The sequence below is a fragment of the Epinephelus lanceolatus genome, chromosome 10 (genome assembly GCF_041903045.1).
Source record: "Epinephelus lanceolatus isolate andai-2023 chromosome 10, ASM4190304v1, whole genome shotgun sequence".
NCBI lineage: Eukaryota > Metazoa > Chordata > Actinopteri > Perciformes > Serranidae > Epinephelus > Epinephelus lanceolatus.
The window spans coordinates 36,524,152-36,540,579 of NC_135743.1; the positions used below are offsets into that span (position 1 = coordinate 36,524,152).

The following is a 16,428-nucleotide window of genomic DNA, read 5'->3' on the forward strand; positions in this document are numbered from 1 at the left end:
GATACTCCTCCCAGGTATGAGCGCAGATGCAGTTTTCTCTCCTCTAAACCAGTCCACAAGCGTTGACTACAGCGGTAAGGTCCCTGTGGAGCACCTGGACTATGGTTACATTGAAAAGTGCAAAGACGTCAAATACCTGGAGATGATCTTGAGAGTACTGAGGTAAAAGCCACATAACTGAGCTTGAGGTTTGAAGAGGTAGAATTGATTTTGTACGTTGTTGGATGTTCTACTCCATATTGTTAATGTTGGTGAGCTTTTTTTCTGTTAAGATCAGTCTGATAGACATGACTGAAAATATTGCTAAAAATGTGGTCTTTAGAAAGTAATGTTTTACTTTGTGTTAAGATCGGGTGAGGAGGGCATTTATCCTCATCTAATTAAGTTCTGTGAGAGTCACTTGGAGAAACTGGACCCTCTGAGCCGAGCCCTCAGGAAGGAAAACCCTGTGACCACAGCAGCCAGCCTCTCTTATGATGAGTGGAGCCAAATTGTTGATGACTTGAAGGCATGCTACACATTTCAGTATCAATTTCTATCAACCCTGTTTACTTCCTGTTCTCTTTTTTATGGCGGATTCTCTGAAAATGTTTTAAAACTAAATACTGTGTTTTTTGCAGATGTGGCAGGAGGAAACCAAAAACACTGAGACATCACTAAAACTGCAGTCAGTGTTTGATGATCTAGTGAATCAAAATATGCCACCCATAAGAGGTTCCAATTGCTCCATTTCACTTAGTCAGGTACAAATCGTCTCCAGTGTGCACATAATATAGGCCTATAAATTCTTGTATACAAACAAAATACTAAAATTAAGCCTTATGTTATCACAGTCTTCAGATCCAAAAGAAAAGAAGAATTCTTCAAAACACACTCTCCCACGTGATTATGGAGAATGGGACAAGTGAGTCACTTTGTCTCCACATTTGTCTTTTATATTCAGAAGAAAGAACACACTGTTAGAGCAGCTGCAGGCACTGTAGATAAAAGGCTCCACGCAGCTTCTTTCATTACAGTGATCCACAGTTAAACGATTGATGCTGTTCTAGAGCATCATTTGGCACAAATCCTACTTTACCCAATATTTCACTCTATTTATAGGTTTGATGTCGAAAAAGAATGTGAAAAAGTCAATGGAAATTTGGTCAAAAATGAGCCATCTGCCATTATAAACACAGGACACCCCCAAATCAAGACTACAGTCGACGCCTCATGTAATGTATCATGTAGAGCAGCTCATATTTATTTTGTGTTCAAAGCATTGTACATACTTAAATTGTGTGTGTATATGTGTCAAAAATGTGTGGCCTCTACAATACATCCAGTGCTGACACAACAGGAGAAGCTCCTTCTGGCAAATCGTGAAAAGGACAAAGGCAATGAAGCTTTCAGAGCAAATGATTATGAGGAGGCGGTTGCATACTATTCCAGGTCAGGCTCTTAACACAACTCATTTATTATAGAGAGTATTTTACATCTCCTAAGAGGATTATATTATGTTTCCTGGCATTTAATTAGCCTTCTTTCGTTCAGTAAAATCAGATTCCATTTCCATTTACTGTACCTCTAAGTGTTTGTCTATTAACCTCACTATAAATAAAGGTTTATTTTATTTCTGACTTTCCATTACAGAAGCCTTTCCATTATACCAACTGTGGTTGCATACAACAACAGAGCCCAGGCAGAGATCAATCTTAAGCACTGGCACAATGCCATGAGAGACTGTCTGAGTGTGCTCGAGCTGGAGCCAGCCAATATGAAAGGTGCTCTCCTTTTTTGTACAGTGGTGCTTCGATGCATCCAAACAAAATAATAATCATTATGTTGGCATACTTTTATGTTTCCACTACCTCAACAACAGTTACTTTTGTGAAGCCCCTACCTGAATTTTCTGTATGTTTTCTCATATTATATTTGCATCTTTGCAACACAGAAGATAACAGTAGCTTCAGTGTATGTAATTTGTATTCTATATGTAATTTGTTTTTCATCTTCAGCTCTGCTCCGTCGTGCCACTGTTTATAATCACATGGCCAACTTCCAAATGGCTGCTGAAGACCTGAGGGTGGTGCTTAGGAAAGAGCCGCAGAATGCTGCAGCCACTGTAGGTGATACAAGTACTAAGGCATACTGACTACATGCCAATAGCATACTTGTCCACTAGGTGTCACTGTATTTGTTTGAGATCAGGCACTTGAAAAAAAGATTGCAGTTGCTGCAAGGTATTCATAAATCATGTGTAATCTGTTATTAGTGTAAACAGAGAATGGTGTTGCTTTTTCAGTTCTGTTGGAAGGTGAGCTCAGAGTGTATTTTATTAAGCCATCACCTTTGAGAACATTGTTTTGTATGTCCATTCATTATGTATTATGGATTTTAACGTACATTAGGTGAATGGGAAAATGCTCCTTTTACATTTCCACACAAGCCATTCACTTGAGCTCAGTGGTACATGGATAATTGTGGTATCGGCTGGTGTGACACCTTTGCAGACTTACTTAACAGAGCTGAGGTGGGTTCCTACTGTTGACAGATTCTGATGTTTTAATGAATTATTTTTGTCACAGAAACTTCTGTCTGAAATTGAGAAGAAGACGATGAAGGAATGTCAGCAGCAAAGCAAAGGGAAAAAAATCCTTATCCAAGAAGTAGAAGAGGAAGTCAACAATTGCGATGAGACAAAAGCAGAACAGACTGGTGAGATAGTTTAAACACCTCTTTAATCAATATATATGTATATATCCTTGATTTACAATCACACACACACACACACAAGCTAGTGACTGAATCTATCCTGAAATCTGTCTATGATCAATTTAAATGAATGTAATGTTCTCTTAGCTATAGTTAACACATCATGGACCGTTTTATTTTATTTCATTTTTATTTATTTACTTAAAGATGAACATGGAGATTTTAATGAGACTGTCTATTTTAAGAGATAGTCAGCATTTTAATCAGCAGGCATTATTTGTTATGTTTAAAGCAGCATTGTTGTATCAGGCAGTGCTTTGAGTATTAAGTCCTTATTCACCAATTATTATCACTAATCTCATATTAAAAACCAACAACCAGATACCTAGTGCAGTAGATCTATAGCTCTGTAGCTGGTACAATGGCTAAAATTTCCTTTACAGTGGAGTCTGACCAGTATGTTGGCATGGATGACACCATCAGCACATTTAGCTAATCACAGAAATGTTGATGTTGAGATATATCACGTCAATCAGTAAGCAAAGGGGCTACTTCCAAATATATTCTTTTAAGTAAAAAAAAACTTGTAGAATATAACATTGTATATCCTTCATTATGTAGAATAAGTTTTGTTTTAATGTAATCAATGTTGAGTACTGTTTTGAGGTTTAAACTGCTTGGTTTAAAGTTGTGTTTTCAGGACTTTAAGCTTAATTGTTCAATTTAAAACTTTAGTTAGAAAAGTAATCAAATGTAATGAGATCCATTACTTTGATGAAGTATTGAAAATACTTACATTAATAATTACCTTTTTAACAGGGTAACTAGTAGTGTGTTACTTATTACATTTCTAAAGTAACCTCCCCAGCACTGCCGATAAGTAAAATTAAATCATACTGCAGAATTGCAAAAATGTATTTGAGAGAGTTAAGAAACAGTGTTGTAATTACTTAGTTTTTCCACCACAGAGAACTCCCAGGTTTTATTTTCCAAATGTTAAATGTCCCACTCTGAACATCCCTTTTACATGATTATTTTATACAGGGTTCCCCCAGATCCTTAAAAAGTCTTTAAAAGTATTAAATTTGATTTTAAAAATTTAAGGCATAAACTGTCTTAAAAGTCTTATTTTTTACTTGTGAGAAGTCTTAAATTTTGAGATGAAACTTAGATTAACAGAGACATGTCTGAATACCTAATCAAATCTACCTATTACTGTATCTAGTTACATGATTAGTTATATGATTTTATTTCTTTATTATTCGTAACACGGTCACAAGTAACGACATCGAGGCGACTTAGCTGATATACTGAAAAACTTGGGACGATGTGAGTTACAGCATCACACACTGGAGCACCGATGAGATGTGAACGTGATGTTTACTGCCGTGTATTAATGCCGTTTGTTGGTGTTAAAGGGTATTAATTTTTCTTTAATGAGGTCTTAAAAAGGTCATAACGTCTTAAATTTGACTTTAAAAAGTCTGCAGGAACCCTGTCATTACTAGCTTTAAAGGATCCTTCTAGAAAATATTGTTACAGTATGTATTTATGTGAAAACAAGCTGATAAACCATAAACTCAGCTATCAATAGTCAGCATCAACAATCCAATATTGGTTGCCCTACTTTACAGAACTCACAACTCAGCATTGATATTCGACTAGACTGACTGGCTGAATACTCTGTACTTTAAATATCCAATATTTTGTTAAGTCATTTGTATCTTTACACCATACTGGAGTATATGTGTATATTTGTGCCTGATTTAGTCCCCACTATGGCTGCCTGGCAAAGGATTTGCCCTCTAATCCACTCATTTACACAAAGCATCTGAGGCACTGAATTTAGGGCAGTCATTTTCATCACAAACCGCACTGTCTGTTGGTGCCATACATAGAGGAAACACCCCTTGTCCCTCTGGGTAACGTGACATACTATGCTTGCGTGTTATCTGCCCTACCCCCACCCAGAGCTTTCATAGTTCACTGTTGAGAGCGGCTGCTTCCTGGAACTCCCTCTTTGAAGTGTCTCTGTGTCATGTGTGTCCAACCCTCCCCCCACTGTGATGTAACCGCTGACTCTTTCCTGTGGGTGTGTCTCCCCCTTCCTTCTGTCTTTCCCTCTGCCTCTCCCTCCCTCCCTCTCCCTTCTAGCTCGTCCGGTTAAACCCAGCCAGCCTGTGGGAGGGGAGGAGAGCTCAGCTGCTCCTGCCGAAAGGGGAGACATGGGTAACGCTCAAAAAAAGTCCCACAGCAGAGGGGACGGGGGTCCTCACAGTGAGTCCAACAACTCCCACCACGGACACTGGAAGAGCAAAGGAGGAAGCGCTGACAAGTACAGAGTCACACAGGAGTCCAAGGAAAAGGTAGCCAATGGAACCAGCAAGAGGGGATCGACAGCTTCAGTTCCGGCCGATCAGAGTGGTAAAGAAACTCCGGTTGGAGGATATGCAGGGGAAACTGTCAACCTTGATGCCCCATGTGGAGCCCTGCCCCCACCTCTGGCCCGGCTAAAGAATGAAGGGAACCTGCTGTTTAAAAATGGACAGTTTGCTGATGCACTGGAGAAATACTCACAAGCCATTCAAGGCTATACAGATTCAGGTAGGGTAGACGAGTCCTCATGGCTGATGTTCTCGTTATTATAATCTAAGGTTGTTGGTAGATCTGTCACGTAGTTTGAAAGATTTTTGTTGATGTATGATATGGGAGTTTACTGTGTACCTGCATGTCAGTAAACATATAACATCTAAACTGACAGTGTTACAAAAAACTGGCCCATAGTTTAACTGACTGATGTTTCATCACCAGTCTCGCCCATGTGTGAATGAATATTGCTTTCTGGTATTTATTCATTAATATTCCTGAGACTGTTTCCTATAACTGGCCAATGCAAGTGTGAATCAAAGGTCATGACCTTGCAGTTAAAATGATAGTGCTTCCATGTAGTTTTTGGTGCTTTATCACAATGCAGGATATAACAAAATATAACACCAAAAAGCATATTTTCCATGATATAAATTATACATGAACAAAAGAAATGATCTCTAACACGCATTCCATATTAGTGTACATACAGCCTAGAAACAATAACAAAGATTTTAGTATCCAGGAGTTAAAAGGTGTATTTAGTGATTTTATCCCTACAGCGATGTGTCAAAATGTGGCTGTTGTGGCATATACAGGCAGTGGTTCTGTTTTAGCCCCAGTCTGGTGTTAAGCCTCTCAGCTCAGGTCTGTCCAGGTCACATGACTGCTAACCACTCACTGTGAAATTGAATCTGTGGGACGGCAGCTATAATTCTCACGGAGAGGGAGAAAGTGAACGATTGATGGAGCGAGGGAAACTGCTGCCCGTCAGGCTCATCCACCATCAAGCATACTCTCTCTGTCATTCTGGACTGCTATTATGTACTCGCTGTACTGCTGGATGTGAAAGTGACTGGACAGCTACATTATCCAAGGTCCATCATCTGACTGATGAAGGGAGAGCTACATGTCATTCAGACAGAATAGAGCTGGGGGCAGATATGAGGATAGATTCTTTGAACCCTTTAAACAACTTAATCATGCAGTGGTCAGTGCTCTGTCAAAAAGGGACACTTTCAGAAAAAGCAAAACTCGTAATAACAACATTCAAACTGCCTTTTACAGGTTCTTAAAATTGTGTTTGATTCTGTATGTGCATGCCCTAGTTTGCACCTCTAACATACTATACATGCTCTACTGTCACAGTAACCTCACGTGTGTGAGCAGTTGCTGAGACATCATCGTCACTTCCTCACTGTGTCATCATCCATAATCTCATTTCATCTGATGAGGTGGCATGCTAAGTATTTAGCGTCGCTGAGGAATGTTGCTCTGTCTGTAACATACATTATAAGCCTGAATTGCTTGTGTCAGTGATAATGATGGTGAAAACGGAGTGAAATTCCTGTTAGGCAAGAGGAGAGAACAGCAAATACACTGGAGAAAATGTCCTAAAGGGGTTTGACAAGCTTTTCCTTGGTCGTCATCAACCTTGTGTTTTTCAACTTGTCAGCCCTGGAACTGATAGTGTAGCTCCTGTAGAATAGCAGGATGTATTAGGGTGTATTATTGGAAGAGAGGGTTCGCTTCCTGCCTGTTTTAGGTCCCAACAAAGAGGAAGTTTAATTTGTTCAGTGTGGAGTCCAGAATCATACCTCAGGTTACAAGTTCTGTTAAAAATATGCAGTTTACTCAAACGAGACTTTTGGTGTAACACATGAATACATAGACTTGTTGCATCATAAATAAGTGTGTGAATGCAGCTTAAAATAGTCTTAAAGACATTTTAGGTCAGTGTTTTAAATGGATTTGAAAGTCATGCTTCTCATGGTGATATGACAAAAAAAGTTCTCCATTTCGTCGTTACATGATTCCTCACATCGCAATACGCACGTACACAGTGCCAAAGGTGGAGTGTGACAAGAAATTGGCAATATAACAGAAAATATACCTTTAATTGAAATCCATGTCCTTATCAAGCATGTTTCTATAGTTGTTCTGTCAGGTCAGCACACAATAAAGCCTCTGAACATTATAAATGAATTATAACACATACAGACTTTCAAAGCCACCCTTAAACCAGCCAAAATGTTCTTTAAAGCCTATTTAAATGTTTTTATTTACAGATATTCTGTATAACAGATCCCAGAGGATCGGTAAACTATGTCTGCTGTTTCTGAGTTGTGTTTCTCTTTTCATTCAGGGATTGATAGTCCGGAGGATCTGTGTATTCTGTATTCAAACAGAGCAGCTTGCTACCTCAAAGATGGCAACAGTCAGGAGTGCATACAGGACTGTACGAGGTGAGAGAATTTACTATCTGAGCTGATAACACTGTGTACAAATGAAGTGATGCTTTCATTTATTTGTAGACAGACTTATCATTTAATATACTGCAGTAGCAGGTCACTTACTTTATGAGGGGCATTTGCACTGGGGTGTGTTGTAAGAGATTTTCATTAATCTCTTTAGAAATTTCACAAGAAACAAACTCAAGATAACTTGAGGGAGTCTCCCACGTGAAAACCTTTAAAGTGGTGTGTCTGCTTAAGATTGAGTTTTAAGGGCAAACAGGAAAATTAGCTTGTGTGACAGTTTATTCACACACACACACACACACACACACAACAATCCACGTGTACACCAGTGCATACAGTGCTGTATACTTAGCACAAGAACACATCCACTTTCTGTCACACATATAGATTTCCAATCTAGATGGACAGAACTCTCAGACAGTAGCATCTATAGCAAAGGCAGCAGACTTGACCCTTTGCTCCTGTCTCATCACATCTATTTATACCAACCAGAGCCCTGGAGCTGCAGTCATTCTCCCTCAAGCCTCTCCTGCGCAGGGCCATGGCTTATGAGTCCCTGGAGCGCTACCGTAAGGCCTACGTGGATTACAAGACAGTACTGCAGATAGACATCAGTGTGCAGGCAGCACACGACAGCGTCAACAGGTATTAGCCTTCACCTCTCACTTCGGCTGAGTGGCTGTAGAGAGCAGGGAGGTGTCTGAACCCACACATGACTGACTGAATAAGTTTTATACTCACATGGAATGGTCTGACTGTCTGACTGACATCTCAAGGCCAGCAGTTGGCAAAATATTACAGTGCCCATGGCGGCTATTCCAATGACGGTGGCTACCCTTTTACTTTATATAATTTATTAATCCCCAAGGGGGAAATTCAATACTTATACTTGTACTGACACAGAGGTCTATGACGAAAGTACCCTTGCTATCCTTTTAAATATAATTCCGGGTGACACATAATATCATTGTGTCTTGGATAAGGAAATTAAATAAGGGGAATGATATCAGGAAATGTTATCACCCTGCAGTGTAGAATATTTCCACATTTTAAATCTTTTTCTGTACTTAAAGAAGACAGAAATTGCACTGTGATATAATCAGAAAACTAAATTAAAACAAATCAAATGAATAAATACACAAAGTCTAATTAGTGACTAACAGATTTAGCTGGTGTTGAGAAGCAGCTCCAGGCAGAGGCTAATTATGGCTCTCAGAGTGCATGTCCTCTCTTTGTTATGCAATGGGGAAACTCACCTGGCTGCTTTGTGTCATAGCTTTATGTCTATATATATATCTACAAAACTGAACAGTGAGATCTCTGCATAAAAATATTAAACCATACACAGGTGTTAATTGCATTTACCTTTAACATTTATTGTTGTGAGCCATGTATGTGTTTCCGTGTGCAACATCCATGTACTGACTGATCTGCGTCCTGCTTCAGGATCACTCGTCTGCTCATAGAGCAGGATGGCGCAGACTGGAGAGAGAAACTTCCGGAGATTCCCCTGGTGCCTCTGTCAGCTCAGCAGCACCGCCGAGAAGAGCCACCCAGCGCAGAGGTCCTCCAGGCTCGAGCAGAGAAGGCAGCCAGAGATGCAGGTCTGTCCTAAAAAAGTCATAACCACAGCTGTTGAGGTCTGTCCCCCAAAACACAGGATTAATTTTGCCGGTGTGAATTGGGCTAAAAATATTCTTTGGAGTATTCCTTGTGCTATAAAGTCTCGACAAGTCACATGCTGTCAGCGTTTTGAGGGTTCCTGTGTAAAACCTTAAACTTGATCTTAATGCAACATCTAGATTAATAAATAGTTTGACTTAAGGGCAAGATAGCAATGTGCCTTCTGAAGCCCATATTTATCCCTTAGCTGTGAGGTGCCAGTTTGAGACAGTCAATATAGTTTTTTTCCCTAGTTTTTATATTTAATTTGTTGTTAAGTTTTGTTTTCAATTCAGTTTAGTTCCAGTTAGTTTCCAGAGTGTGTTTGTTTCAGTTTCTTTTTTTTTTTCCTTTTTTTTGTTTTAGTTCAGGTTTTATTAGTTTCAATATTAGTTTCAGTGGTTTTGATATTACTATGAAGCAGGGGGATGTTTTCAGGGCAAGATTTAAGAAATTCAGATAGGTATGATAATCGGACACAACACTTTGTGAAGATGATTGTTTAAGAGTCATATAGACATCCCAGTCTCAATATACTTGTGCACCAGTGCCTTTTCATGCTTGTGGTGTTGACTGAACTGACAAAGACTAAAACAAAAGACATTATCTGTGTATTTTTATTTTCTTTTATTAAGTTTGGTAAGTGCACAGTTACTCAATGCTAAGACAGTTGTCTTTCTCTTAAGACTAATTTTTATTTTTATTTCCATTGACTAGTTTTCCACATCTAGTTTTATTTTTCAGTTTAGTTTTACTGTTTTAAAAAGCAGCAGTCTCCCCATCAAAGCAATTTAACAAATTTAAACAGTTTTATGGTTCATATTTATGCCTGACATCAGCATTACAAATTACATTTTTCACATAAAACTAATGAGGATCTTAGGGTGCGTTGTTGTGGATTTGACTGCTTCACAACAGTGTATAAAACTTTTTTAAAAAATTATTTTAAAAAAATGCTCCACCTTGTTAAATTATAAGAGTAGAATGATATGGAGACATGAATGTATAAAAATAGTTATCCAGTAATAAAACAGTTTATCATCCTCAGTGACAATTTTGTCTGCAGTGAGTACTTTAACTATTGACATTTTGCTAAACCTAATTACATACTTTTACCAATAGTAGATAACACATTCAATTTAGGAATTTTACCTGTTATGGAGTATGTTTACAGTGTGTACTTTTACTCAAGTAAAGTGTCTTAATTGTCTGAAAATAGAAGAGAAAAGACTGTCAGTTGTTATATCACAATTCAGCGTGTTCCTGTTTCTCATTCACCCTGCACTAAGACGGGAGGAGAATGTTCAAGGCCTAATTTTTATATAAGTGGACGTGTCATCTCTGTTCTCTGACCGTGCAGTTTCTTCTATCCTCTGGGCTGTGCTACAGCTGTTATTTTTAAACTCTAATGAAAGAATAGACCCGCTGGCACGGTTTTTTCTCCCAGAAGACACTTTGCAGCAGATTGATTAGCCCTTAAGTCCACACCGTGACTGATTGCTGACTTGACTCTCATGCCTCACGTCTAGCTTGCACAGCATTAATTTCAAGGGTTTAAACCTTCGAGCTTTATAGCGTAGAAGACTGGCACATTTCCCTGTGTTGGATTTTTTCGGAAATAAAGGGAGGTCAATTAAAATGTATTGCAAGTGTCAATGTGTATTCATTACTTTGACAAAAAGGAGATTTGAATTGCTCTCCGTATGAGTAAGCACCACTTTACTTTGTCTTTCAGAAAGGAAAGCAGAGGTCCGTTTTGCAGCTTTGAAGCAAGAAGGGAATGACTTTGTGAAGAAGGGCCAATTCCAGGATGCACTGGGAAAGTACACTGAATGCCTTAAGCTAAAGCCAGAAGAGTGTGCTATCTACACCAACAGGTTAGAGGCTCGGTCTCACCTCAGCATGAACAAACACACGCACACACACATTGCTGTGGTCTCTTTCACTTTCTGTTCCTCACTGTTTTGTGATGCTCTTTACTTCTCACGGTTGTTTCTTAATAAAGCAGCGATGTCAGAAGACACGCAGTAAAATCAATGTATTTGTTTAGCTAAATTAAAGCAGACTGATTAATTATCCCCAGCTGTCATCTGCCAGGCGGTGCATTCAGCTCTAATCCCAACCAGTCGTCAGTCTGTCACTGATAGTAAATTAGCATGTATTGTTGGTAAGCTGGAACTGAATGGCAGAGGCTCAGGAAACAGCTGCCTGCTTCAGCGCTGTTTATCACAACTCCATTTATAGCCACATCCATATTATCTTCATCTAAAGAGAAGTACAGCACGCACAGTGCATGCAGCCGACAGGGCTGGCTTCATTTTCTCTCTCCAACTGAGCCCCCCTCTTTTCTTTTTCACAATAATAGGTAGATTGTTGATTGTGTTGCAGAGGAAACTGTGATGTGGACATGAAAAATATCCTATTGTGTGTTCATGTTTGCATGTGTATGTTGAACTGTGCTATAGAAAAGAGCTTGAATGTACAGCCACACCAGAGCAAACACACTTGCTGCTGCCACACAGCTGCTGGAAATGCTGACAACACATTCAGGAAGCAAACAAGGCAATTAAAGCAGATTTTAGATATCTAAAATCTGTTTTACAAACAAAAATCTTTTTTATGTCTTCAGTCTTTATTTGAAGTCTGATTCACAGTCGATGAGTCACACACTCATGATACAATTTGATGACGCATCAAATTAGCTGCTGGTGACAAAAATAAAAATCACAAGGGACGTGTGCGTGTGTGTGTGTGTTTGCAGAGCCCTGTGCTACTTGAAGCTGGAGAGGTTTGCTGAGGCCAAGCAGGACTGTGATGTAGCACTGAAAGTGGAGCCAACCAATAAGAAAGCCTTCTACAGACGAGCCCTGGCCAATAAAGGCCTTAAGGTGAAGAGAGCTGGCCATGATGACTAATGCAATGAGAGAATGTATTCATTTAAAACCAGAGCTCGAAGGAAATCTTTAAATTCACCACTAATTGTGTGTGAAAGGAGCTTTCTGTTTTATTTCTCACACCCTCCCTATAATATTTAAACTCTGTATAAAATGTCACTTGCATATATTGGTTGCATTCATGAAGCTGTGTTTTGTCTGTCCCTCCACTAGGACTACCTGGCGTGCAGCTCTGACCTGCAGGAGGTACTGCATCAGGATCCCAACGTGCAGGAGGCTGAGAAGGAGCTGGAGGAGGTCACAGTGTTGCTCAGACAGAGTCTGGCCAATGCAAACGCTTCTCCAGCCAAACCCAGAAAGACTGTCCCCATCACTGAGGTAGATAAACGTGTTGATTGATACTTCAACCAGGCTTCAAGTTAGATCCCATGCAGTGCTCACCTGGAAAGTGGCTTTGTCTTTTTCCACTCATTCTTATGAAATGGGCATAATCACCCTTGGCATTCGTAGTCACTAAATTGGAGTTGTTTACATGTGTAAGTGTTTGGGAGGAAGGTGATATAATGATCGGGGGGGCTCAGTTTGCCCATCAAGCCCCCTGGGATATAGCTTTGGTGATGTTGGTTTAGTGGCCATTGTCAAAACTGCAGGCCGCATAAAGCCTTGGGACCCTAAGAGACTTTTTGGGGGGCATCCTGCTAGCCATGTGACTGCAACATCTTTAATTTGATTCTACATGTTATAACTCTATCTTTGCATCCACTGCCAAGAAATAATTGAAAAAATGTCATACATTATCTGAACCATCAGATCAAATATGCAGTATATTAAAGGAATACTTCACCCCCCAAATTACCATTTGTATATCAAGCAGTTGCATTGAATTGTTGAAGAAAACTGTTTTTCTTGCATGTCTCCACAGTAAACAGAGAATCCCAAAACAGAAAACATGCCGCTTGAATTTAAGTCATAGGGTCCACATTTGACAACAGCAAAACTATATCAAAACAACTGTTTACAACTCTCACGCGTATAATCCAAGTCTCATTTCACCAGTCATATGCTCAGTACTTCTCAAACAGACAGCCATTTCCAACATGAAACTGAACAGACAGTGAGTCTGGCTCTGAAGAGGACACAGATATGTTTCACTTTCCGTTCAGTTTCCTGACAGAAAGGCCTGTCTGTTTGGGAAGTACTGATCATGCAATTGGCTAATAAGACTTGGATTATACTGCATGAGTTGTGTGAGAGTTTCTTAATGTTCTGAAATAGTTTTGCTGTTGTAAAGGCAGACCCCTATGACTTAAATTCATCAAGAACTTTCTCAGTTTTTGGATTCTTCATTCACCGGAGGCATGTGAGAAAAACACTTTTCTTTACAAATGTCATGTAACACTAGGTTAGTAGGTGATGTAAATGGTCATTAGAGGGGGTGAAGTATTCCTTTAACACTGAAATAAAGGACGGACTGTATTGTGAAAGGGTCATTCATAGAGCTGGACCCGCTGAAAATTAACAACCAACACTACAGATTTTAGACATGTAAAGATCAAAGTTTTGGATTTACAGCCTCACAAAGACTAAATCTCACTGTTCTCAACAGCCACTCATGAAAACTGTAGGCATTTTACATTAAACAAGCACAGACAAGCCATTTTGTGTGGTGTGTATCTGCCAAGCACATAATGGCACACGCCCCAGGTCAAATGACTGGTAAAGAAAATCAAACAACTAGCAAACTAAAGTGCTCATTATTTTCCTTTGTCAGTTGGCCAAAAATAAAATAACTTCAGTGGAAGATAATGTAGCTCTGTGTCTGATGAATGTGTGTTTTGGACCATAATGCTTTTGGGGAGTTGTAGCTATAGTTGTAGAATTTTTTTTATATACACAGTCATGTACCTTTGATTTTTTCATTAAGTACTTGACATTAAAAACCAATACCTCTCAGACTGGATCACTTTACCAAGACTTAATCATTTATTCAAAAGGAGGTGATTTCTAAGAAGTTCTAATAAACACGAGTTAAGCATTGCTAAGGTTTACAAATCCTCTCCTGTATCTTTTCTCTGTAAATCCACTTTTGTCACTTACGTTAACTTTTTTCCCTCAGGTTGATGGTGACGAGGAAATGACAGGCTTTTCTTACTCAGAGAGCAGTCACAGGGGAGAGGACATCACCATCAACCTCCAGCCAACCAACGCCTACGAGTTCGGCCAGGCTCTGAACGCAGCTTGCAGCAGTGGAAACACGGCGGCCTGCGCAGATCTGCTGGCCTCGACAACCCCGGAGATGCTTCCCCAGCTCCTGAGCACCCAGCTGGATGGAAACACCATCAGCTTCCTAATGCAGGCACTGGACTCCCACCTTCTGGAAAAAGACCCAAACCTGGTCTACCGTCACCTCAACCATTTGCACACAGCAGACAGGTTCTCGGTAAGCTACGGTTACTATAGCATTCATGGAGGGGTTATTTGTAAGTTACATATCTCCTTACAGATCACACATTTAATTTGGTAAACTACTACATCTAATAAATAATTATTTTTTTATGATAAATCTGTCCACCTCAGCCCCAGCAGCTGAGGCTTTAGTGATAAATGATATGCTGTCTGTCTTTGCAGGTTGTATTGATGCTGCTGGAGAAGGACGAGCGCCGTCACATGACTCAGCTGTTTGAGCATCTGTCTGCTGTTCAGAGCACAGAGTTCACTAAGAACGATGTTCAGAATCTGGCCAACAAATACATCTGACCCTCCTGCCCCTGCTCCCTGCTGCATGAGCTGCTGCGCCACTACGACTCTTGGATCTATGCAAAACACTGCACAAGAACTGAGTACACAAAGGCAGGAAGCTACAGAATGTGCCTCAGAGCAACACAATGGAACTGAGTCACATTCACTCTCCTGCTCTGTGCTGTAAATGATCTGATCACTGTATGATTGAGTGACAGTATAAGGAATATATTTTTCTCTCCAGAACGTTTTGCTATGCACATTTACTTTTGTACCACCACTTGCATTGTACAGTGGGCAGACAGAGGGATACTATGGACCTTTCACTTTGGTGTATGAATAACTAGGGTCCAATGTGCGATGTTATGTAAGGCTACAGAGAGTGTTTCCCTTACAGGCAGGTGAGTTATGCTCAGGACAGGCTCATGTTCCCAGAACTGAGCTTTGTTTTTCCAGTCCTTGAAACCTGTCTGTCTTTTGATATCAGTCATTTAATAAACGAGCTTCTGTCAGACACCAGCTAAGATAACGAATTATATTCAGTGCATGCTGAATATTACCCAGCCAAGGAACAAGCGGGGTCATTTCCTACTGCATTAATAAAGATGTTTGTTGCTGCGGGTCAAAACCGTAAGATAAACAGTTATATTATGCCCATTTGTACTCTATAACCTCTGTGTGAGGAACAGACCTGCATGATATCTTATTGCTGTTCTGTTCAGTATGATAGCAGTATCAGTTCAACTGATATTCACTGTTGTAGGAGAAGATAAAATTTGTAACCTTACATGACTCAGATGCTCTTTTCTGTTTATTCAGCTATGCAGTTATCTAATCTGGGTTCTAATGTCAAATCACTCTCAAAGGCTGGTGATTGCCTCTTTTCCATAGGAAATGATATAAAGTCATTCAACTTATTTGTTTACCAAATTAGCCTGACAGCCAATGCACATCTGCACATTCATCTTCATAGCAGTTCAGCCGTGCAGGTGTGTGCACACGAAAGAGAAAAGCAGCATCTTTATGAGATGTGTGCCTTAGATTTCAGACTAGGGGTGGACTTACATTTTGGTGAGTGTGCAGATACTCCTAAAGTATATTTATGTCACTCAGTAGCTTTTATCTAAATGTTAAATGGTTTGGATTTATGCATCATGAATAGTACATATATTCACTTAGCTACATGCACGTAAAATGTTGTTAAAATGTGTCATTTATTTGCTAATTTAAAGACAGTCTGTCAATGTTAAGTATTTATGATTATTATTGAACATTCCAGTCATCCAAAATTAAAGATTGCCTGAATCCAAACCATTCTTTGTTTTCATGAATGTACCAAATTTATCTCAAAGTGACAAGGTGGGGGGCAAGAGGCAATAATTTCCCATGTTCCACAGTTTTAACATATTTTAGTAGAGATGAAAAAAAATATATGTACAGTATTTACAGAGGGCTATTCAGGGCTATTCAATAAACTGGATAAAATGTTTTCTCTGTGCTAAGATGAAATGAAATAGTTAAATAAAAATAAAAATGTAACACCCTGACTATTTACAGTGCTTACATTTCCTTAAAAACAGGACGGGACAACA

The 16,428-nt window shown here is 39.5% G+C and overlaps 1 protein-coding gene across 1 annotated transcript; it reads left to right on the top strand.

Annotated features, from left to right (window-relative positions):
• The first annotated feature begins 16 nt into the window (after positions 1-16).
• Positions 17-16,381, top strand: LOC117265317 (sperm-associated antigen 1-like). The gene is made up of 18 exons (XM_033639742.2): positions 17-162; positions 349-508; positions 621-743; positions 834-904; positions 1,102-1,214; positions 1,326-1,431; positions 1,633-1,763; positions 1,998-2,104; positions 2,568-2,697; positions 4,849-5,298; positions 7,427-7,526; positions 8,034-8,186; positions 8,988-9,145; positions 10,939-11,080; positions 11,965-12,091; positions 12,311-12,475; positions 14,214-14,537; positions 14,726-16,381. Exons 1-18 carry the CDS (start codon positions 17-19, stop codon positions 14,852-14,854), a joined length of 2,835 nt encoding a protein of 944 aa, XP_033495633.2. The 3' UTR covers positions 14,855-16,381.
• Positions 16,382-16,428: the final 47 nt, after the last annotated feature.